This window comes from Ovis canadensis, chromosome 1, assembly GCF_042477335.2.
Source record: "Ovis canadensis isolate MfBH-ARS-UI-01 breed Bighorn chromosome 1, ARS-UI_OviCan_v2, whole genome shotgun sequence".
Taxonomy (NCBI): Eukaryota; Metazoa; Chordata; class Mammalia; order Artiodactyla; family Bovidae; genus Ovis; species Ovis canadensis.
In genome coordinates, this window is record NC_091245.1 from 242,017,356 (window position 1) to 242,041,512 (window position 24,157).

General features: G+C 38.9%; 1 protein-coding gene across 1 annotated transcript in view; it reads left to right on the plus strand.

Annotated features, from left to right (window-relative positions):
• Positions 1-22,321, plus strand: part of LOC138439876 (ceruloplasmin-like) — a 43,703-nt gene extending 21,382 nt beyond the window's left edge. The window contains exons 13-19 of the mRNA XM_069589223.1: positions 3,246-3,385; positions 5,250-5,378; positions 10,764-10,870; positions 11,907-12,108; positions 15,060-15,199; positions 19,932-20,094; positions 22,190-22,321. Of these exons, the coding sequence (XP_069445324.1) occupies positions 3,246-3,385; positions 5,250-5,378; positions 10,764-10,870; positions 11,907-12,108; positions 15,060-15,199; positions 19,932-20,090 (877 nt within the window). The 3' untranslated portion in view covers positions 20,091-20,094; positions 22,190-22,321. The remainder of the gene's footprint in view (positions 1-3,245; positions 3,386-5,249; positions 5,379-10,763; positions 10,871-11,906; positions 12,109-15,059; positions 15,200-19,931; positions 20,095-22,189) is intronic.
• Positions 22,322-24,157: the final 1,836 nt, after the last annotated feature.

Here is a 24,157-nt window from a genome sequence, read left to right on the forward strand (position 1 = left end):
TTGGTCATAACTTTCCTTCCAAGGAGTAAGCGTCTTTTAATTTCATGGCTGCAATCACCATCTGCAGTGATTTTGGAGACCAAAACAATAAAGTCTGACACTATTTCCCCATCTATTTCCCATGAAGTGATGGGACCAGATGCCGTGATCTTAGTTTTCTGAATGTTGAGCCTTAAGCCAACTTTTTCACTCTCCTCTTTCACTTTCATCAAGAGGCTTTTTAGTTCCTCTTCACTTTCTGCCATAAAGGTGGTGTCATCTGCATATCTGAGGTTATTGATATTTCTTCTGGCAATTTGATTCCAGCTTGTGCTTCTTTCAGCCCAGCGTTTTTCATGATGTACTTCAGTTCAGTTCAGTTCAGTTGCTCAGTCGTGTCCAACTCTTGGCGACCCCATGAATTGCAGCATGCCAGGCCTCCCTGTCCATCACCATCTCCCGGAGTTCACTCAGACTCACGTCCATTGAGTCAGTGATGCCATCCAGCCGTCTCATCCTCAGTCATCCCCTTCTCCTCCTGCCCCCAATCCCTCCCAGCATCAGAGTCTTTTCCAGTGAGTCAACTCTTCTCATGAGGTGGCCAAAGTACTGGAGTTTCAGCTTTAGCATCATTCCTTCCAAAGAAATCCCAGGGCTGATCTCCTTCAGAATGGACTGGTTGGATCTCCTTGCAGTCCAAGGGACTCTCAAGAGTCTTCTCCAACACCACAGTTCAAAAGCATCAATTCTTTGGCACTCAGCCTTCTTCACAGTCCAACTCTCACATCCATACATGACCACAGGAAAAACCATAGATTTGACTAGGCGGACCTTAGTCAGCAAAGTAATGTCTCTGCTTTTGAATATACTATCTAGGTTGGTCATAACTTTTCTTCCAAGGAGTAAGCGTCTTTAAATTTCATGGCTGCAGTCACCATCTGCAGTGATTTTGGAGACCAAAAAAATAAAGTCTGACACTTTTTCCACTGTTTCCCCATCTATTTCCCATGAAGTGATGGGACCAGATGCCATGATCTTCGTTTTCTGAATGTTGAGCTTTAAGCCAACTTTTTCGCTCTCCTCTTTCACTTTCATCAGGAGGCTTTTTAGCTCTTCTTCACTTTCTGCCATAAGGGTGGTGTCATCTGCATATCTGAGGTTATTGATATTTCTCCTGGCAATCTTGATTCCAGCTTGTGTTTCTTCCAGTCCAGCATTTCTCCTGATGTACTCTGCATAGAAGTTAAATAAGCAGGGTGACAATATGAAGCCTTGACGTACTCCTTTTCCTATTTGGAACCAGTCTGTTGTTCCATGTCCAGTTCTAACTGTTGCTTCCTGACCTGCATACAGATTTCTCAAGAGGCAGGTTATGTGGTCTGGTATTCCCATTTCTTTCAGAATTTTCCACAGTTTATTGTGATCCACACAGTCAAAGGCTTTGGCATAGTCAATAAAGCAAAAATGGATGTTTTTCTGGAACTCTCTTGCTTTTTCCATGATCCAGCGGATGTTGGCAATTTGATCTCTGGTTCCTCTGCCTTTTCTAAAACCAGCTTGAACATCAGGGAGTTCATGGTTAACGTATTGCTGAAGCCTGGCTTGGAGAATTTTGAGCATTACTTTACTAGCATGTGAAATGAGTGCAATTGTGTGGTAGTTTGAGCATTCTTTGGCATTGCCTTTCTTTGGGATTGGAATGAAAACTGACCTTTCCAGTCCTGTGGCCACTGCTGAGTTTTCCAAATTTGCTGGCATATTGAGTGCAGCACTTTCACAGCATCATCTTTCAGGATTTGAAACAGCTCAACTGGAATTCCATCACTTCCACTAGCTTTGTTCATAGTGATGCTTTCTAAGGCCCACTTGACTTCACATTCCAAGATGTCTGGCTCTAGATTAGTGATTACATCATCATGATTATCTGGGTCATGAAGATCTTTTCTGTAGAGTTCTTCTGTGTATTCTTGCCACCTCTTCTTGATATCTTCTGCTTCTGTTAGGTCCAGACCATTTCTGTCCTTTATCGAGCCCATCTTTGCATGAAATGTTCCCTTGGTATCTCTGATTTTCTTAAAGAGATCTCTAGTCTTTCCCATTCTGTTGTTTTCCTCTATTTCTTTGCATTGATCGCTGAAGAAGGCTTTCTTATCTCTTCTTGCTATTCTTTGGAACTCTGCATTTAGATGCTTAAATCTTTCCTTTTCTCCTTTGCTTTTTGCTTCTCTTCTTTTCACAGCTATTTGTAAGTCCTCCCCAGACAGCCATTTTGCTTTTTTGCATTTCTTTTCCATGGGGATGGTCTTGGTCCCTGTCTCCTGTACAATGTCATGAACCTCATTCCATAGTTCATCAGGCACTCTATCTATCAGATCTAGGCCCTTAAATCTATTTCTCACTTCCACTGTATAATCATAAGGGATTTGATTTAGGTCATACCTGAATGGTCTAGCCGTTTTCCCTACTTTCTTCAATTTAAGTCTGAATTTGGCAATAAGGAGTTCATGATCTGAGCCACAGTCTCCTGGTCTTCTTTTTATTGACTGTATAGAGCTTCTCCATCTTTGGCTGCAAAGAATAGAATCAATCTGATTTCGGTGTAGACCATCTGGTGATGTCCATTTGTAGAGTCTTCTCTTGTGTTGTTGGAAGAGGGTGTTTTCTATGACCAGTGCATTATCTTGGCAAAACTCTATTAGTCTTTGCCCTGCTTCATTCCGCATTCCAAGGCCAAATCTGCCTGTTACTCCAGGTGTTTCTTGACTTCCTACTTTTGCATTCCAGTCCCCTATAATTGCATATAAGTTAAATAAGCAGGGTGACAATATACAGCCTTGACGTACTCCTTTTCCTATTTGGAACCAGTCTGTTGTTCCATGTCCAGTTCTAACTGTTGCTTCTTGACCTGCATATAGGTTTCTCAAGAGGTAGGTCAGGGGGTCTGGTATTCCTATCTCTTTCAGAATTCTCCACAGGTTATTGTGATCCACACAGTCAAAGGCTTTGGCATAGTCAATGAAGCAGAAATAGATGTTTTTCTGGAACTCTCGTGCTTTTTCAATGATCCAGCAGATGTTGGCAATTTGATCTCTAGTTCCTCTGCCTTTTCTAAAACCAGCTTGAACATCTGGAAGTTCACCGTTCACAGAATAAACTCTAGATATTAATAAATTGCATTATTCCAATAAGTCCTTCCGTATGATAATTTGTCTAATTTAATGGTTAAATTAATTAAATTTGTGATTTTTTGTTTTTATTTCTCAAAGCAAAACAAACATATACTTGGATAGATTTGAGACATATCTTGGGTCCAAATACAAGAAGGTCGTATACCGTCAATATGATGACATCACATTCACAAATCAAACAGTACGAAGTGAAGATGAAATACATCTGGATATACTAGGTATTGATACACTAGAAGATTGGTTTGGGGTTTGTCATCTTGTCCTCAACCACTGGAAATTGTTGCCTCTATAAGGATATTGTCAACTTCTACCTCCGTGGAGAAAAGTGCCTATAATTCTAACTTTAATTTGTTTGCTGGTAGACACTTTTATTGGGAAAAGAAAAGTGATTCAAATATTTTTAAATGGACAACAAAGATATCACAGACAATGAATATGGTTAGTTTCAGATTATCTGGCTTCTTGCACACAGAATCCCAAGATTCTGGGAGGGACTTTAGAAATAATATTTAAAGATAATTTCTTTGAAATTAAAACAAATCCCAGAAACCCTCATATAGTTATGAGGGGGCCTTCTTTGTTTAAATTTAAGTGTTTAAACAGTTAATTGCTTAAGATTTAATTTCACCTTCTGTCTAGGAGTGAGAAAAATATAGCCCATACCCCCACCTTTGACAGATCAGCTAAAAAACTTATAAGTGTCTCCCAGGCACCCACATGTAGCATTTCTATGAGTCACACAGCATTTCCATAGGTCACACAATGTATTCATTTGCTATGTCAAATGGCATGTCCATACATTGCATAATATTTCCAGAGGTCACAAGGCATATCCATATGCCCAGATCTTATTTCTGTCGTGATATCTGTGTGTCTATTGGAGGCCATATTCTGGCATGGCACCCTGAGAAGATGGATGTGCATGCTGACAAGGAGGAATTTGTACTTTTCTTGGCTCCGCATCAGCCTCTTGGGCTTTGCAACCCCTGGAGGGAGGTGTGTGGTATTCAGTTTCCAGTGCTTTTGAATGGACCCTTCAAAAAAAGTAACAGTATTATATTTGTTTTCTCTAGGATTCTGGCCAAATGCACTAAGATAAATACACAATATGACCCTCTAGATTCCTTTATTTACACACACACACACACACACACACACACACACTTTTTAGAAAAGGAAAAGCAAGCGTAGTGTTTGAGATGGTAGAATTGCCATGGGAGGCAAAGAGGCGCTTTACTTCATTAGTATCTAGTATCTACCAGGTCTTTTCAGGGTTCTGATACTAATAGTTATAGCATGCATTTAAGGAGAGTTCTGTCTGCTTTATTGTTGCTGAGTCACTAACTGGTGTCACACTCTTTGCAACCCCATGGACTGTGGCCCCCAGGCTTCTCTGTCCATGGGATTTCCCAGGCAAGAATACTGGAGTGGGTTGCCATTTCCCCCTCCAGGGGATCATCCCAACCCAGGGATCAAACCTGCATCTCCTTCATTGGCAGGTGGATTCTTTACCACTGAGCCATCAGGGAAGCCTTAGTTCATCTCAAAACCATCTCTGTTTCAGAATTTTTAGAGCCACAAATTCTATCTGCCTTCAAACAGAAAGAAGTTTTATAATAAATTATATACCTCCAGCTCTTAGCATGGGATAAAAAAGAGAGTAAAACAAAGGGTCAATTTGTGAGAGAGAATAGCTCTGGGTCAATGAAAACACCTTGCAGTTTCTCCCAATCTTCCACTAGGGTAAAGAGGGGGAAAGAATAAAAGGTTTAAATGGTGTGATTGGTTAAGAAAGAAAATGTTCCATTTCTAAATTGTGTGTTTTCATAGGCATTAACTAATGCTCATCGAAGTAAGTTTTCTAGAACTGGAGCTTATAAAAATTCTAGATGATTTAAACTTTCCAGGCAAAAGCCACGTGTCATAAACCAGCAATGGTCATTTGTTGAATGTGTTTCTGTTTCATTTGGCTGCATGTTAAGGAATATAATAAGTCACTGTGCATATACTTAACGGGGCAGGTGACTCATAATGTAAGATAAATAACAACTATCCATCCATTTTCCTTTTTGTATTTCCTAGGTCCTATAATATTTCTCACTCCTGGTGAGAAAATCTATGTTGTCTTTAAAAATAAAGCCTCAAGACCATATTCTATTCATGCTCATGGAGTGAAAACAGACAACCCCACTGTTGTTACAACACAGCCAGGTACCTGCTTTGGGAGAAATGAAAGTTCCAAAGCTTTTATGCAGGACTGTGAGGATAACGTCTGCTCTTTCTCCCCCCTTTTTTTGTTTGTTTCTTTCTTTTGTGAAATACCTACTATATGCCATGCCTTTTTCTTTATTGAGGTATAGTAACTGATTTACAATACTATACTAGTTTCAGGTGTACAACATAGTGATTCAAAAGTTTTATAAATTATACTCCATTTATCATAAAATACTGGCTTTATTCCCTATGCTGTGCAATATATCCTTATAGCTTATTTATTTTATATATAGTGGCTTGCACCTCTTAATCCCCTGCTTCTATCTTGCCTTTCTTCACTTTTTTCTCCCCAGTGGTAACCACTAGTTTGTCCTCTATGACTGTTTCTTTTTCGTTATATTCACTAGTGCTTTGTTTTTAGATTGTACATATAAGTGATAGTATAGTATTTGTCTTTCTCTAGTTGACATTCCATTAAACATAATACCCTCCAGGTCCATCTGTGTAGTTGCAAATGGCAAAATTTCATTCTTTGTAATAGCTGAGTGAAGTGACGTCGCTCAGTCGTGTCCGACTCTTTGCGACCCCATGGACTGTAGCCTACCAGGCTCCTCCCTCTGTGGGATTCTCCAGGCAAGAATACTGGAGTGGGTTGCCATTTTCCTTCTCCAGGGGATCTTCCCAACCCAGGGATCAAACCTGGGTCTCCCGCATTCTAGGCAGATGCTTTAACCTCTGAGCCACCAGGGAAGCCTGGTGAGTAGTAATATATATATATTCATCTCCTTCATCTATTCATCTGTTGAAGGACACTTAGGTTGCTTCCATATCTTGGCTATTATAAATAATGCTGCTATGAACATTGGGGTCCATGCATCTTTTCAAATTAGTGTTTTCATTTTCTTTGGATTTATATCCATAAGTGGAATTGCTGGATCATATAGTAGTTCTATTTTTAGTGTTTTGAGGAATTTTCATACTGTTTTCCATAATGGGTTGTTCCAGCTTATAAACAAAATCAAAGTTAGTGGAAGAAAAGAAAACATTAAGATCAGAGCAGAGATAAATGAAATAGAGATTTTAAGAGTAATGTAAAAGATCAATGAAACTAAGAGTTAGCTCTTCAAAAAGATAAAATTGATAAACGTTTAGTCAGATTCATCAAGAAAAAAGAGAGTGCAAGTAAATAAAATCAAAAATGAAAGAATTTACAACTGACACCACAGCAATACAAATTATCATAAGAGATTACTACAAACAATTATATGCTAATAAAATGGACATCCTAGAATAAATAGATAAACTCCTAGAAATATGCAATCTTCTGAGATTGAATCAGGAAGAAAAATTAAAAACATGAAATGAAACTGAATCAGTTGAAAAAACAACAAAGTCCAGCACCAGATGGCTTCATGGGTGAATTCTACCTAACTTTTAGAAAAGAGTTAACACCTATCCTTCTCAAACTCTTTCAAAAAATTGCAGATGAAAGAATGCTTCCAAACTTATCCTATGAGGCCAGCATCACCCTGATACCAAGACCAAACAAAGAAACCACAAAAAAAGAAAATTCCAGGCCAATATCACTGACAAACATAGATACAAAAATCCTCAAAAAATACTAGCAAACTAAATCCAATGATACAATAAAAGGATCATATACCATGATCAGTTGGGATTTATCCCAGGGATGCCTGCTAAGTCACTTCAGTTGTGTCTGACTCTTTGCGACCCCATGGACTGTAGCCTGCCAGCCTATTCCATCCATGGGATTCTCTAGGCAAGAATGCTGGAGTGGGTTGCCATTTCCATCTCCAAAGGATCTTCCTGCCACAGAGATCAAACCTGCATCTCTTATGTCTCCTACCTTGGCAGATGGGTTCTTTACCACTAGCGTCACCTGGGATAGTTTAGTATCCACAAATCAATCAATGTGATACATTACATCAACAAATCATCAACAAATTGAAGACTAAAAGGATATGATCATCTAAATAGATGCAGAAAAAGCTTTTGAAAAATTCAACAACTATTTATGGTAAAAAGTCTCAACAAAGTGAGTACAGATGGAACATATCTCAACATAATAAAGGCCATATATGACAAGCCCACAGCTAACATCATACTCAACAGTGAAAACCTGAAAGTGTTTCCTCTATGATCAGAAGCAAGACAAGGATGCCCACTCTCACCAGTTTTATTCAACATAGTATTCAAAGTCCTAGTCACAGTAATCAAACTAGAAAAAGAAATAAAAGGAACCCAAAACTGGAAAAGAAAAAGTGAAACTCTTACTGTTTGCAGATGACATGATACTGTACATTGGAAATCCTAAAGCCACCACCAAAACACTCCTTGGGCTCATCAACAAATCTGATAAAGTTGAAGGATACAAAATTAATGTACAGAAATTTATTGCATTTCTATACGCTAACAACAGATATCAGAAAGAGAAATTAATAAATAAATCAAGAAATTAATCCCATTCACAATCACATCAAAAAGAATAAACTACCTAGGAACAAACCAACCAAAAGAGGTAAAAGAACTGTACTCAGAAAAGTATAAGACACTGAGAAGGAAATCTGAAGACAACACAAACAGATGGAAAGATATTCCAATCCTGGAATGAAAACAGACTATCCCACTGAAAATAAACAAACACAGCCAAGTAACTGCCTTGGGGAAAAGAAAAGCCCCAAAGCTTTTATGCAAGACTGTGGGGCTAATGTTCTTTCTTAAATAGGGGTATAGTTCCAGGTGAGAGACACTAGTGGACTAGGAAGAAGGGGGCGACAGAAGATGAGATGGTTGGATGACAACACTGACTCACTGGACATGAGTTTGAGCAAATTCTGGGAGATGGTGAAGGACAGGGAAGACTAGTGTGCTGCAGTCCATGGGGTCACAAAGAGTTGGACCTGACTTAGCAATTGAACAACAGCAAGAAGGGCTGAAGAACAAGTTTGACAGAGAAGTTCCTTTTGCAAATGAAGTTTGCTTCCAGGATAGGGCACCATGTGTATACAATTTGTGTGCAGCTCTCTCACCTCTTTACCTGTCCCTGTCAGGTATTTATGCTGTGTTCAATGTCTCCAACTCAAGTGTTGAAGTAGGAATTGAATACAAGGTGCAGTGTGTGAGGGAGGAAGCAAGGGAAAGAGCTGAGCAGCTAAGAAAAAGGGAGAAACCTCATGTGCTAATCATCATGACGCCACCCTGTACAGCATGCCACTCAGCATTCTAAACTCAAAGGAAATGAATACTTTCTAATATAAATGCCCAGGAGGCAGACCCTAAAATGAAGATTTGTGTGCAGACAGTGGTCTTGGGATAAACAACTTTGGGGGAATAAAAAAAGAAAGAAGCAAAATAGGACAAGGAAAAAACGTTTAACAGAGATGCAACCTCAACAGAAGTCACAGCCACAACTCTGAGAAACTTCAAAGACTGGGTAGCCTGAAGCGACTTAGCAGCAGCAGCAGCAGCAGCTCTCCTGAGTTGGGGTAAGAGAACTGGCACCTTTGTGTCCCTGCCCAGTCATTGGATACAGGCATGGGGGACATGGCTGTTGACACCTGGTGAAGTATTTTTCAAGGGAGATATAAAAGGGGCATCCAGAATGTTCCTGGAGAAAGAAATGGCAACCGTCTCCAGCGTTCTTGCCTAGAGAATCCTGTGGGCGAGGAGCTTAGTGGGCTGCTATGCATAGGGTCGCACAGGGTTGGACACGACTGAAGCGACTTAGCATGCATGCGTGCATTGGAGAAGGAAATGGCAACTCACTCCAGTATTCTTGCCTGGAGAATGCCAGGGACAGGGGAGCCTGGTGAGCCGCGATCTATGGGGTCGCACAGAGTCGGACACGACTGAAGCGACTTAGCAGCAGCGGCAGCAGCAGCAGAATGTCCTCTAAAGGTGCCAGTCAAAATAAGTAGTTCTGGGTATCAAGGGTATCAAAGAAAGAGTCAAATTCAGAAAGAAAAAAAAAGATTTGTGGGGCAGAAAGACTGAAGATAGACTTTGATGATAGGTGGAATATTCCCTTTTGATTTTAAAAGCAGACAGTCCTACCATGGGACCACGATGAGTCTCCTGCCAAGGGAGTCTGCAAGTCAGCACTTTGTTCTGATTAGCCAGGAAAGGATCACATTACATGCATTTCACGAACACTTCTGAGTACCTGCTGTGTCCCTGGACCTGTGCAGTGTGCTGGAAGGAGAGGGCTAGTACTAAGATGATTGTTAAAGATTTGGAACTTGGGAGGTTGAGGATGGGGTTGGTTAGTGGAGAAGGAAGACTATGTCACAGGTGCTTGGAAACACCTCTGGAAGGGAGAGATGTAGAATGATACAGCAAGGGGTGAGGGTGGGGACTAAAAGAACTTTCCTGCAAAAGTCAAGAAGATTCAACTTAATGCAAACAGCTTTGGGGGTGGGGAGGGAAGGAGGTGCATGTGATCCTCAGATTGGAAGGTTCAGAGCTGTGATTCAAAACAATTCTGTCACATTTCAAAGACTGAGTTATCTTCATTACAATAAGTATTTGTTGAGCAAATTAATTAGATTGAACAATTGATATTTTTCAATGGTAGAATCACTATAAAGGTTTTTATTTTTCAGATTTACTCATTTATTTTTGGCTGTGCTGGGCTTTCTCTAGTTTCAGTGAACAGGGCAGTTGCAGTGCATGGGCTTCTCACTGCGGTGGTTTTTCTCGTTGCTCTAGAGCTCTAGAGCACTGGCTCAGTGTTTGTGGCACATGGACTTTGTTGTCCCTTGGCACATGGGATCTTCCTAGACCAGGGATTGAACCCATGTTCTGCATTGGCAGGCAAATTCTTTACTGCTGAGTCATCAGAGAAGCCCCCGTTATAAAGTTTTGATCCTATAATGCTGAGAACGTAACAACCAACACTGACAGTGACATCAACCTTGCCCTGTGGGTCAGATAATGTAACACCAAGGGCTTCCTTTGCACCATCTTGTCTAATCCCTAAATTCCCATTTTATGTACACGAGGAAAAGCAAAGTGAAGTAAAAGTGTTAGTCGCTCAGTCATGTTCAACTCTTTGTGACTCCATGGACTGTAACTTGCCAAGCTCCTCTGTCCATGGAATCACCCAAGCAAGAACCCTGGAATTGGTTGCATGCCCTCCTCCAGGGGATCTTCCTGACTGAGCGTGAAGAAACAGAAGTCTAAACCATGTGAACACATTGACTAAGATCACACAGCAAGAAGCTGTGGAGCCAGGAGTGAAAACGAGGACTATGCTGGTTAATATCTGCATAGCTTTAGGGTTTGTTCATTTTCTGGTTTTCCATAAAAAAAAAATGTGATTTAAAAGATTCTGTTTAAACATATTGCATTTACCTATTTCAGGAGAGATCCGAACATACGTATGGCAGATTCCTGAAAGATCTGGTCCTACCTCAAATGACTTTGAGTGCATACCTTGGTTTTACTATTCGACCGTGGACATGGTTAAGGTAAGCTTCAAATTCCAGCTTTTACACTGTCTCCTCTTAGGAATTATGATGAAAGCAAGGCTTTATTTTTCTTTAAAATCTCAGTTTTATGTAAGCTTTCTAAATACTGCTTAGTTTCTAATTTTACACAAGTTTGCATTTTTCAAGAGCAAAAAATTATTATATTATGATTACTTAGATTTAGGATATTTTCCAACATGTTACTGTGGATTGAAGTACATATATATATATATATGGAATATATATATATATGGGATACACACACATATATATGTATAACTATATGATAATACCCCTTCTTTGTTTCATTGAATAAGATTTAGTTTCCAGAAAATGAAGGATGAAGTTTTAAAATTCTGTAATTAGTTACAAATTAATGGACACACAGTATTTATCTTTTAAAAACTCTCAACTCGAGGTCCAGTTCATTTGTATTAAAAAAAAGAAAAAGAGCTCCTTTTTTGGCCTTTCAGTTATTTTTGGCCTACTCACCACCAAAACCAAGAGCAGACACAGACATTCAACCCCAAATGAAAATAAATACAAACGAACCAGGGATCCCAACTGAAAGTGGCTGCAGGAACAAATGTATCATGGGCGGGGGGGGAGGATCCAAGACCTTTAAACAAGTCTGTCAACCAACTCCAATGCAAGGGAATTCTAATTAAAACCAAAGTTCTGTTTTTTGATTAAAGTTTCAAAGATAAAGCTAAATCCACTCAGGAATGTATCTAAAATCCCTTTCAGGAGTTTGTTGTTCACTTTAGACCTCAACTCTGATGAGTGAGATGATCATTTTTTTTTTCCAATCAAGAATTTAGCAAGTTATTTGTGGAAATTCTGATTTGAAAAAAAAGAAAAAAGGAAGAGAATTTAGCAAGTCAAATATTGTTCCTTATGCTCACAGTTAGAATCCTAATCATTCAAAACTCAGAATCTAACCTCACTCAAACTAAAACTTTATCTCACTCTTTTCCTTGTCTGGGGGAGTTTTTCAGTTGTGGACACAGTTCATCATCTTGCTTTGTCTCCCCAGGATCTTAATAGTGGACTGGTAGGTCCTTTGATTGTATGTCGAAAAGACACCAAAGAAAACATAGTTCACCGTGTTCTCTTCTTCGTGACTTTTGATGAAAATGAATCCTGGTACATTGAAGAAAACATCAATACCTATTCTCAAGAACCAAACCAAGCAGACAGGAATGATATTACTTTTAAACGAAGCAACCAAATGCCTGGTAATGTCCACTCACTAACTCACTGACTGGCACCTACAGGTGGTTCTGCCCAAAGGGAACAGATAAAGGTTTGCATCCGTCACTCTCAGCACAGTCTAAAGAACACAGTCCATAGAGCTGGGGTGCAGAGCACATCGACCAGGGGCCAGCAAACTTTTCCCATCAGGGGCTGGATAGTAAAGAGTTTAAACTTGTAGACCATAGGGTTTCTGCCTTGAACTCTTCTACTCAACCCTTGTGACACCAAAACACTCACACGTAAGTGAGTACTTACATGCAAATATAAGTGGCTTCAAGTCAGTAAAACTGCACTGGAAATAGTATTTCACACAATTTTCACATCAGGAAATATATATATTTTTTATTTTGTTCAACTATTTAGAAGTTTAAAAACCAATCTTTGCTCATGAGCCATAGAGAAAAGGACAGTGAGTGAGCTGGAGTTGGCACTCAAGCTGTAGACCACTGTCCTAGCAGCATGGTGAATTCTAATGTCCCTGGAGCCCCGAAGACAATGTAAAATTGAGGATATCAGCTAACATTCCTTGAAGGTCTAACTACACACTCTAAAGCACTGTCCAAGGCCTTGAGGAGATACAAAAGCCATAAGGTGGATCATCTCTCAAGTTGTTCAGCGTGTTGCCACAGTAAAAAGCTGACTCAAAGGGATGCTGTGACAGGATTATAAATAGCACTGTGTTTTACATTTTTATTTGGGAGGTCAAGAATGGTTTCATGAAGGTGAGGAGAACTTTGAGTATTTAAAGATGCCTAGGAGCCTCTCAGAGAAGGCAGTGGCACCCCACTCCAGTACTCTTGCTGGAAAATCCCATGGACGGAGGAGCTTGGTGGGCTGCAGTCCATAGGGTCACTAAAAGTCAAACAACTGAGCGACTTCACTTTCACTTTTCACTTTCATGTATTGGAGAAGGAAATGGCAACCCACTCCAGTGTTCTTGCCTGGAGAATCCCAGGGACGGGGGAGCCTGGTGGGCTGTTGTCTATGGGGTCGCACAGAGTCAGACACGACTGAAGCGACTTAGCAGCAGCAGCAGCAGCAGCAGCAGCAGGAGCCTCTCTAGTAGAAAATGAAGGGAATGACCTCCCAGGTGGATGGAAGAAGGTAAGCTAGGTCACAGAGCGCCTGGAAAGAAAAAGCCATCAGTGTGGGGAATGAATACCCTGTTAAGAATTTAAACTTGATCTAAACCAGGTTTTCTTAAACTTGACACTATTGACATTTTGGGTTGGACAACTCCTCTTGGGGGAGCTGTCCTGTGCATTGTAGGATGTTTAGCAGGAGCCATATTCCCAACCCCCTAGATGCCAGTAGCCCTTCTCCTCAAGTTGTGAGAGCTAAAAAAATGTCTCCAGACACTGCCTCCCTTGGAGGAGAAAATCCTGTTAAGAACCACTATGCTAAAGTTTTCAAGAGCACTGAGCTAGAGAACAATAGAAATAGATGTGTGTTTTCCGAACAATTCTGGCACTTGTGCTCCAAGTGTGGTCCGTGAACCAGTAGTAGTGGCATCCCTTCAGAGTTTGTTAGAAATGCAGTATTTCAGCCTTCACACACCCAGTGGATCACAATCTGTATTTTAACAAGATTCCCAGCCATGCACACACTAAAGTTTGAGAAGCACTGATCTAAAGCAGTGTGTCAGGGTCTCCTAGTTTTTCCTATTACTTCCTTCCATCAGCTAAAAGCATTAGAACCCAACCTCCACAGATAAATGGTTATTAATTATATATGATATACAGTGTGTGTCTGTGTGCTCAGTCATGTCTGACTCTTCGCGACTCCATGGAGTGTAGCCCACCAGGCTCTTCTCTCCATGGGATTTCCCAGGCAAGAATACTTAGGTGGGTTGCCATTTCCTCTTTCAAGGGATCTTGTTGACTCAGGGATGGAACCCGTGTCTCTTTTGTTTTCTGCACTGGCAGGAGTATTCTTTTACCACTGAGCCACCTGGGAAGCCCAAAGAAAGGGCTTCCTGAATTAATTATATATTTGTGTCACTGTAATAATATATTCCATGTATTTCCAAAGTCAGACACAAAATAGAAAAAGAAAAAGAAGGATATGTAGTTTTTTATCTCAATATTTTCTTCCTCTTACCCACTGGAAGCCATATCTGGTGAGGATTAAAGCGGGGGCAAGACAAGACCTCAGGCAAATGGCCATTCCTGGAGAAGGAAATGGCAACCCACTCCAGTATTCTTGCCTGGAGAATCCCATGGACAGAGGAGCCTGGTGCGCTACAGTCCATGGGGTCACAAAGAGTCAGACAAGACAACTTAGTGACTAAACAACAAATGGCCGTTCCAGTCATATTCATGACAAGTCATGGAAGAAATGGGATCACACTGCTAACGTTCTAAGCCTATTGAGATAATTTCAAGTATGCTTTAAATTTATAGACCTATTCAAGTATCCACCAACTTAAGTATCCTTGTTGCTGCTGCTGCTAAGTCACTTCAGTCGTGTCTGACTCTGTGCGACCCCATAGATGGCAGCCCACCAGGCTCCCCCTTCCCTGGGATACTCCAGGCAAGAACACTGGGGTGGGTTGCCATTTCCTTCTCCAATGCATGAAAGTGAAAAGTGAAAGTGAAGTCACTCAGTCGTGTCCAACTCTTAGTGACCCCATAGACGGCAGCCTACCAGGCTCCTCTGCCCATGGGATTTTCCTTAGTTGTGCATTATTCTAGAACAACCCAATTATGTTAAAGTCAGTGCCTCATTTCCTCGGGCAAGGAAAAATTCTCCAGCATCAGACACACCCATGAAAGGGTGGCTTGGTCATGTTTAACAGCGTTCTTAGGCTAGTTTGAAAACCCTCATGGCCTCTAAAAACATCATGGTGCTTTCTATAAGGTGTTTCTAAAAAAACGTATTATTTCAGATCCTGGTCGAATATAACAAACTGTGTCCCCCTCTCCCCTCACAGCAATTAACGGAAGAATGTTTGCAAATAACCAAGGCCTGGTATTTCACGTGGGGAGTGAAGTGAATTGGTATCTGATTGGCATAGGGGATGAGTTTGACCTGCACACAGTTCACTTTCACGGCCACAGCTTTGTCTTCACGGTAAGCGGCCTTCCTTCACGGAAGCTCCTCTTAATTACTAAAGTACTTTGTTATTGGGGCAGCACAGAAAGATAACAGGATGAGAAAGGAAATGACCACGCTAGAACGCAAGTTCATTACATACAATCTGCAGTATGTCTGATGCAAAAGTTATACATTTAGCTCTTTATATCCCACAGACATTTGATAAATGCTTCTGAATATATGAATTGCATTTCTTACTCTATTCTGATGTTTCTCAATAAGTAAGTAAAACATCTTTAATCATCTTTAGTTTTACCCCTCTTTCCCAACTTATCTTTTTAATTTTCAAACTCTTAGTCACATAAAATAAAAACACCTTGAACACTCCTATATATTTTTGCTGCATTTGCTTTCTCTCTGTTTTTTTTTTTTTCTGAATCCACCTGAAAATAAATTTCAAACATCATGACTCTTCACTCCTAAATACTAAAGCAGGTATATCCTAAGAATGAAGACAATCTTGCCTCAACCACAATAATATTATCATACCCTTTAAATTAACATTCATTGAATAATATAATCGAACATGCAGTCCATTGAAATATCACTAGTTGGCCCCAAAATGATAGTTGTAATGGTTTTTCTTTTAATCCCAGATCTAACCATTTATACTTAGCATTTGGTTGTCACTGTCATGGTGGTTTTACTCACTAAGTCATGTCTGAGTCTTGCAACCCCATGGACTATAGCCCACCAGGTTCCTCCATCCACGGGATTTCCCAGGCAAGAATACTGGAGTGGGGTGCCATTTGCTTTTCCAGGGGATCTTCACAATGCAGGAATCAAACCCAGGTCTCCTGCATTGCAGGCAAATTCTTTACCAATTGAATATCTTTCCTAAAATCAGGATACCATATGACTTTTATTTCCCTGATCTTTCATGATATTTCATTTTTGAAGAGTCCAGGCCAGTTTTGTAGAATGTGCCATATTCCATATTGTTCTGATCATTTCCTTGTGATTGGATCCATGTCAAATCCCTTTGGCAAGAACACTACCTAGGCGATGCTGCGTACTTCTCGTATATAACATCAAGAGGTACACAGTGTCAACAGGTCCTAATACTGTGAAGGTTAAATTTTGATAACTTTCTGAAGGTGATGGGTACCATTCTCCCCATTTTGAAAGTATCATTTTCCTATTGTAACTAATAAGTAATCTGTGAAGTGATTTTTATGTAGTTTATTACAACAGTTTTTCATCTTATAGTTTAAAAAGTATCCATTGATGATCCTTGCCTGACTCAGTTTTTCTAATGGGGATTCCAAATGGTGACTTTCCAATTCTATCATTCTTTTAACATTTGCTATAAAATTAAAATATGGAACTAGGTGTGAAGTGGCTTTACAGTATCTTCATTTTATTATTATTATATTGCCATCTTTTTCTACTTTATGATTTCTTAGTTTCCTTATAGCTTCTGTCTGATTTGCTTCCCATCACTCTACCTGTCATACTTCTTTATAGTTGTTTTCACTGACCATTCTTGATGGCTATTTCTCTAGGTTATTATAAGTATTTTCAATGTTATCCTTCCTCTGTCTCCAAGTTAGTATCATTTATTTACTTAGAGAGTTTTCTCTTTATTTTCTCATCCTAATCCCTTATATAAACATTAATGTGCAATGGAGGATCAATTATATTTTTTGCATTCGACACCTCAAACTTTTAATCTAACCGCTTGGCGTGATACAGTCTATCTTTTACACATTTATAGAAGTCTCACATAAAGCTTTCCTGAATTCTAGATGCATCCCGTTCATAGTTTCTTTAATGCTTTGGGTCTATCATAGAAATAAATGATTATGTACAACTTAATTTACACAAAGCTTTATTTGTGTGTTGCTTTTTTTCTTTTAATAAAAAAATTATTCCCTGTAAATATTTTTTGCTTGAAAGCTAATTTTATTATAGGGAATTTTATATAATAAAGTACACAGAATAATATAATGAATCTCTTTATCCATTGCCCAGGTCCAACAGTCTTGACATTTCCATGCTTCCATCCACACTCCTCATATTTGTTAAGGAAAAACCTAGATAACAGGGTTGTTATTAAGTTCTTAGATGTTTATATTAGACTTTAAAAATTAGAATGCTGCTGCTGCTGCTAAGCCTCTTCAGTCGTGTCCGACTCTGTGTGACCCCATAGACAGCAGCCCACCAGGCTCCCCTGTCCCTGGGATTCTCCAGGCAAGAACACTGGAGTGGGTTGCCATTTCCTTCTCCAATGCAGGAAAGTGAAAAGTGAAAGTGAAGTCGCTCAGTCGTGTCTGACTCTTGGCGACCCCATGGACTGCAGCCTACCAGGCTCCTCTGTCCATAGGATTTTCCAGGCAAAAGTACTAGACTGGGTCGCCATTGCCTTCTCCAAAAAATTAGAATAAAATAGATTAAAACCCAGTTATAGATTTTTACAGTGTATTTACTGTTCAGTTCAGCAATGCCTGTGATATTCCTAGAACCATGCCAAGTGCTGTGTGGAGATGAAATCAGAGTTATCTTTCAGGAGCTACATTTACATAAATGATCACAGTATAAGGTGTCAAATTAACAGTGACGATTATAGCTAACCTTTAAGTTTTTATGTGCTAGATGATAAGCTTAGTGTTTTGCATGGATTTTTCATTGAACCCACACAACTTTCCCATGAAAGACGTACTATTTTATCACCATTTTACAGGGAATGGAAGGAGGGACAAGATAAAGAACGTTCCTACAAGCAAAAAGTGTTAAACTTAGGATTTGAACCCCTGGCTCTCACTCCAGAGCCCCTCACTCAACCTCTTCACAAAACTGCCTTCCTTTAGAATGACCCAGTTTGTACCAGCAGACTAGTACCACCAGTTATCAGATCTAGCCGCCCATTCTAAATTCATCACAGATGGATACAAGTAGTCTTTCCCTTCCCTTGAGGTTGAATTTATCTTTATTTTTTAAAAAATTTTTATTGGAAGATAATTGCTTTATAATGTTGTGTTGGTTTCTCCCATACAACAACACGAATAAGTGATAATTATATACAGAGTGAAATAAGTCAGAAAGAAAAAAAACAAATATATATTAACACATGTATATATGGAATCTAGAAAAATGGTACTGAGGCTGAATTTAACTACTCCAGCAATGATCCAGCTGCTGGGATCTACTCCCTGGGACATTTGGGACAGCAGAGCAGCCCTCTGGGGTTACTAACTGAGTCTTGGGACAAACCAGCCAGTCACCTCTTATTCCCTAAGGCTATGATTTCCTTCATATATATTTCCAGGTATATATGATACATTTCCCAGTACCTTGTGCATGCCTTGGACATTGTCAATTCATTTAAATTGTTTCATTTTGTTCCTTAAATTTTCTGACACCTTAGAAATATATCCATGTCATCCTTATTATTGTCACCTTTGATGCAAAATTAATTTCCCTAAATAACAATGACTTAAGGCCCTACCCTGCCTCCAGTGGGAGATAGCTCAGCCTTCCTTCTCTCTACCTTCCAGTTTCTCCAGAGAGTCTTAAGAGACTAAATTTCTTCTAGTCATTTACAACTCTCACTTCCTGCATCTGCTCAGCTTCCTGCCTTCTCCCCTAACTCCTGTGGCTGGTATTTTCCCATCTCTCTGAGCAGCTCTAAATTGGAACACACCCCCATTACTTAAGATTTACCTGTGCAAGTATAAAATCAAGGACATTGTGGGTCATAGATTTCAAGTGAAATTTTGGGGGTAAGTTAGAGGGGTTTTATTATTATTATTACACAGTGAAAATGTTACTGTTGTTATCAGTTGACATTAAATGTCACTGTTTTTAATTATCCTTCCACCATGAACCTCTGGCTCTCTTGCTTTTTACTGTTACTCTCAATACTTCTTTCTCTGCGTTCTTCCTCTCCTGACTCTCTTCTCTCCTCTCCTCAAATTATTCTGGACCCCATCATGAGCTGCACTCTCCAACACATCCCCCACCCTCCAAACACCTCCCATCTGTCAGTATGATGCAGAGAAATTCAATCCCTCTTACTCTTTTTCTAATCCATCCAAGCCAGGCCTTGCACTTCATTTATCAAAATCAAAGTAGCCTACAGACGAGATAGTCTCTTAAATCTCAGGTTTTCTGTTTAGGGGAGAAATTAGCCATTAAGCCCTCAGCCTTTGGGCTCAACCCCAGAGAGCAGAGATGTGGTTCCCCTCTTTCCTGAAACTGTGAGTTTTCCTGATTAGTTACATCTTGAGAAATGGTCATATTCATGTCACCAACATCCCTAGTTAGAAATATTTCAGTTAGAACATTTGGGATTTGTGAAACTGATGTTCTCTGAAATCTGTAGCACTCTGTATGAGACTCCAGCGAGGTATCTAAAACCTGTACTGACACAAACACCCTTTTAGAGCGAGATGCTTTTCCTGTGGCCTATCGCTAAAAAGCCCTGGGACTTCCTTCGCCAACTCAGTTGTATTCAGAGGAGAGGGTCAGTGGCACCTAATGCTTTCTAATCATCATCTGATACAGTATATACAAGAGAGGAGTTATAGCAAACGGTAAGTTGGGTGAGCCAGGAAAGAGTGAAGGACAGGGAAACCCGGTGTCCTTGGGGCTGCAGTCCTTGGGGTTGCACAGTCGGACATGCTTTAGAGACTGAACGACGACAAAAGGTGTAAATGACAGATATCTCTTAAAAGCTATTTAAGTGTGTTTTGTCTTTTTTGTTGAGGACATGGGAGCGTTTCACTCTGATGTGTATGACCTTCCTCCTGGGAGCTATCAAACTGTAAAAATGTATCCAAGAGATGTTGGAATATGGTTATTTCATTGCCATGTCCACCTTCACATCCGGGCAGGGATGGAAAGCGTTTACACTGTAATCGAGTGAAAAGGTATGCCAAATTCATTAGAAGTGATGATATTTAAATAAATTCAGTGTTTATATAAGGATATCTGATCTACTGAATATTTACATTTACAGTAATCAAAGATTACTGTTTTGATGTGACCAAGATAATCTAGCTTATTTTCTTTATAAATTTAGGTAAATTGTATCTAATCTGATAAAAGATATTTTAGAGTTAAATGTAATTTCTAGATTCCTATAATATCTGCATCCGGATTTGAACAGATAGTTCATGAAGATGAAATACAAGTGACTACTGAACTTATAAAGATATATAAACTTGCTTATAATCAAATTACTTAAAATTATATTTAGACAACAATAAGATACTTTTGAATAAGAAAGCAATCGATTTGGCAAGGTTTTTTTTTCACTGATCGGAGAAGGCGACGGCACCCCACTCCAGTACTCTTGCCTGGAAAATCCCATGGACAGAGGAGCTATCAATAACAGTGTGGTAAGAAGGTCATTGCACATACTTTGGTGGAAGTATATACTGTTTCCACAGTTCTGGAAAGAAACTATTAATAAATAACAATTCTAATAATTTCATTTTCACATTCAGTGACATTTTATTTTCTCTCATTCCCATCTCCTCCTTCTCTGATACATTTTATTAGCAACTTTTTATGAAAATAGTGTCTTTGTTACTGAGATTTTATCAGTTCCTTGGTGACTTAGACTATTCATGAGGTCATTATCCTTTCGTCTTTTGACAGAATTATTCTAACATTTTGACTCAGTAATTTTATGTGACAGTTGATCTCAGAAAATTATCAGCAATACTGAAAAATATTTGTCACTATGTTTTTTTGTGCTGGTGGAAAACTGAAAATTAGGAAATGATCTACTATAAGTTTTGCTACATTTATTATCTGAAGTATTATCCCATTTTAAAAATCATGCCTTAAAATTTTAATGGAAAAATGCTTATAATACAATACTAAGTGGTTAAAAGCAGTCTACAAAATAATACTTGAAATATAATCCAAGTTATATATATATGTAATAGATATATGTACATGAACAGAAATATTAATGGTAACTGTCTCTAGGTGGTTAAATTCTGAGTAAGGTTTCTTTTCTTCTTGTATGTTTCTGCTTCTGCTGAGATTACTTTTAAAATCAGGAAGACTATTGAATATATATGTCATACACTATTTAAAATATGCTGTGCCACTCTTGAGTTCTATGGGATCCTTTTTGAATATAAAGGACCACATTTCTTACAAAATCAAAGATGTATTAGCTCCAAATATAATTTTTACCTACAATAAAATATTAATATCAAGAATAATATTATTAACATAGTAAGAGTAATTATTTCTCTTATTACTCTTATTCTTGTAATCATTCATAGTCATTCTTTTTTAGTTGAAGTATTGTTGATTTACAATGTTGTGATAGTTTCAGGTATACAGCAAAGTGATTCAGATATATATATATTTAATACATATATTTTATATAAACATAATATATCTATATATTCTTTTCCAGATTCTTTTCCCTTATAGGTTATTACAAAAATTGAATATAGTCCTCTGTTATACAGTAGGTCCTTGTTGGTTACCTATTTTATTTTATTTTACTTTTGGCTATATTGCATGGCTTATGGGATCTTAGTTCCCTGACCAGGCATCAAACTCATGTCCCCTGCAGTGGATGGAAGTGCTGAGTCTTAAACACTGGACCACCAGGGAAATCCCAGTGATGTATTTTATGTATAGTAGTGTATACATGTTAATTCCAAACTCCCAACATATTCATCCTTAATAAATGATATTTTGGTGTGCTGTCCAAGAAACAAACCCCCCACTTTTAACATGGTTTCTCTGGGAAACTAGGTTTTTGTGTTACAAATACTCTAAAGCAAAACTTGGTTGGGTCTTCAGGTCTTTCTGTCCACATGGCAGAGTGACAGTGATGTTGCTATTGATTTAGTAAGTAAACTTGCAAAAGCACTGGTAGCCATTTTAAGGATGTTCTTCAGACTTATTCAAACAATATTTTTTCCTAAATTTATGTAACCATTTTAGTTTAATATTCCAACCTGAAACTGTATGAAACTTTTTTTTCTATAGCACAAATATCTGCCTGCTATGAATGCTGACAAGTCCAGGAGCAGAGTTTAAGTTGATGAAGAAGATAAACTTCAGGAATGAAGGAGTATAGGAGGGGCTGTCTAAAGATGTTCATGGCAATGTGCCAGGAAAACTAGCTAAAAATAAAAGTTTTCTTGGTAAATTTTGTGTATGAGCTGCTTCATCTTTCTGTCCATGGAATAGCATCTGTAGGGCTGTAACAAGGCTTTTAATAAATAGCAGTGGAAGTGGGCAAGTGGGACAAAAAGAGTAGGAGCAAATAAAAGTCTAGCTCAGTTAGAAAAAAAAAAGCATGCCATCCAAGATTTTACCCTAAATTGCAACATTTGCAAACATTTAGAAAATTCAATTCTCAAATCATGGGTAAGTGTTTGAATCAGTCTTTAAAATGGAAATCCATACACTGTACAGTGCCTTATGCTTGGAAAACTACAGTTTTCAGAATCTATAAGCTCCAGTTTTCCAGAACCAAAAATAAGGACTCATGCTCTGTCTTTGTATCTAGCAATATTAACAGTAGTGATGCCTACTGCTTCCCTGGTGGCTCAGAGGGTAAAAATCTGCCTGCAATGCAGGAGATCCAGATTCAATCCCTGGGTCAGAAGATTCCCTGGAGAAGGGAATGGTACCCACTCCAGTATTCTTGCTTGGAGAATTCCATGGAAAGAGACTACAGTGCATGGGATCATAAAGAGTTGGACATGACTGAGTGACTAACTTTCACACTTTTCACTTTCCATGGCTCCTGCTGTAAGAAACAGAAACCTCAGCTAACAGGGGTTTTCATGGTGTTTGCTCAAATTTATAAAGAAAAAGTTAGGAGGTAGATGGCTATTAGGGTTTGCTGAGAAACTTGATGATATGAAGGACAGTTTGTTTAATGCCCTTGGTCTTTTTCCTCATGAGTGTTGCCTCATGGTTGCAAGATGGTTGCTATTACTCCATACATTACTTCTAGGTTGAAGGCAGAGAGGAAGGAAAGCTCACCACACCTTTTCCTTTTATCAACAAAGCAAAAATCTTCCAAAGAGACCCAGCCAATTTCTACTTATATCTCATTGGTCAAACAGCTATTATCTGGCTACTCTTAACTGCAAAAAAGGCTTTGTAGCTTCTATAATGTAAATAACAGGGAAAGAGTGAGTGAGAGTGAAATCACTCAGTCGTGTCCGACCCTCAGCGACCCCATGGACTGCAGCCTTCCAGGCTCCTCCATCCACGGGATTTTCCAGGCAAGAGTACTGGAGTGGGGTGCCATTGCCTTCTCACAAATTTCTTGTGGTTTGGCTAACAAGTCTTTGCCTTAGACAATAAGTAAGAATATTTGCAAGCAGTAATTAGTTAAACAAAAGCATTCAACATGAGAATTGAAACCAAAATCAGACTTTTCATTCTTTTCACTTTTTTGCTTCTGAATTTCACAAGTAATGCATGAATACTTGAAATATTATCAAGTAAATCCAAGACATGATATCATTTCACCACAAAATACTCCAATATGTGTCTCCAGAAGAGGACTTTAAAAATTAATATACTAATAAAGTGATTGTAACATGAAACAAAATTAACAATACTATTTTACTCTTTGATACTGAAACTAACAAGAACATGTAAAATTTAGAGGCAACTAGTTTTAGAAAAGGCAGAGGAACCAGAGATCAAATTGCCAACATCTGCTGGATCATCAAAAAAGCAAGAGAGTTCCAGAAAAACATCTATTTCTGCTTTATTGACTATGCCAAAGCCTTTGACTGTGTGGGTCACAATAAACTGTGGAAAATTCTGAAAGAGATGGGAATACCAGACCACCTCACCTGCCTCTTGAGAAATCTGTATGCAGTTCAGGAAGCAACAGTTAAAACTGGACATGGAACAACAGACTGGTTCCAAATAGGAAAAGGAGTGCATCAAGGCTGTATATTGTCACCCTGCTTATTTAACTTATAT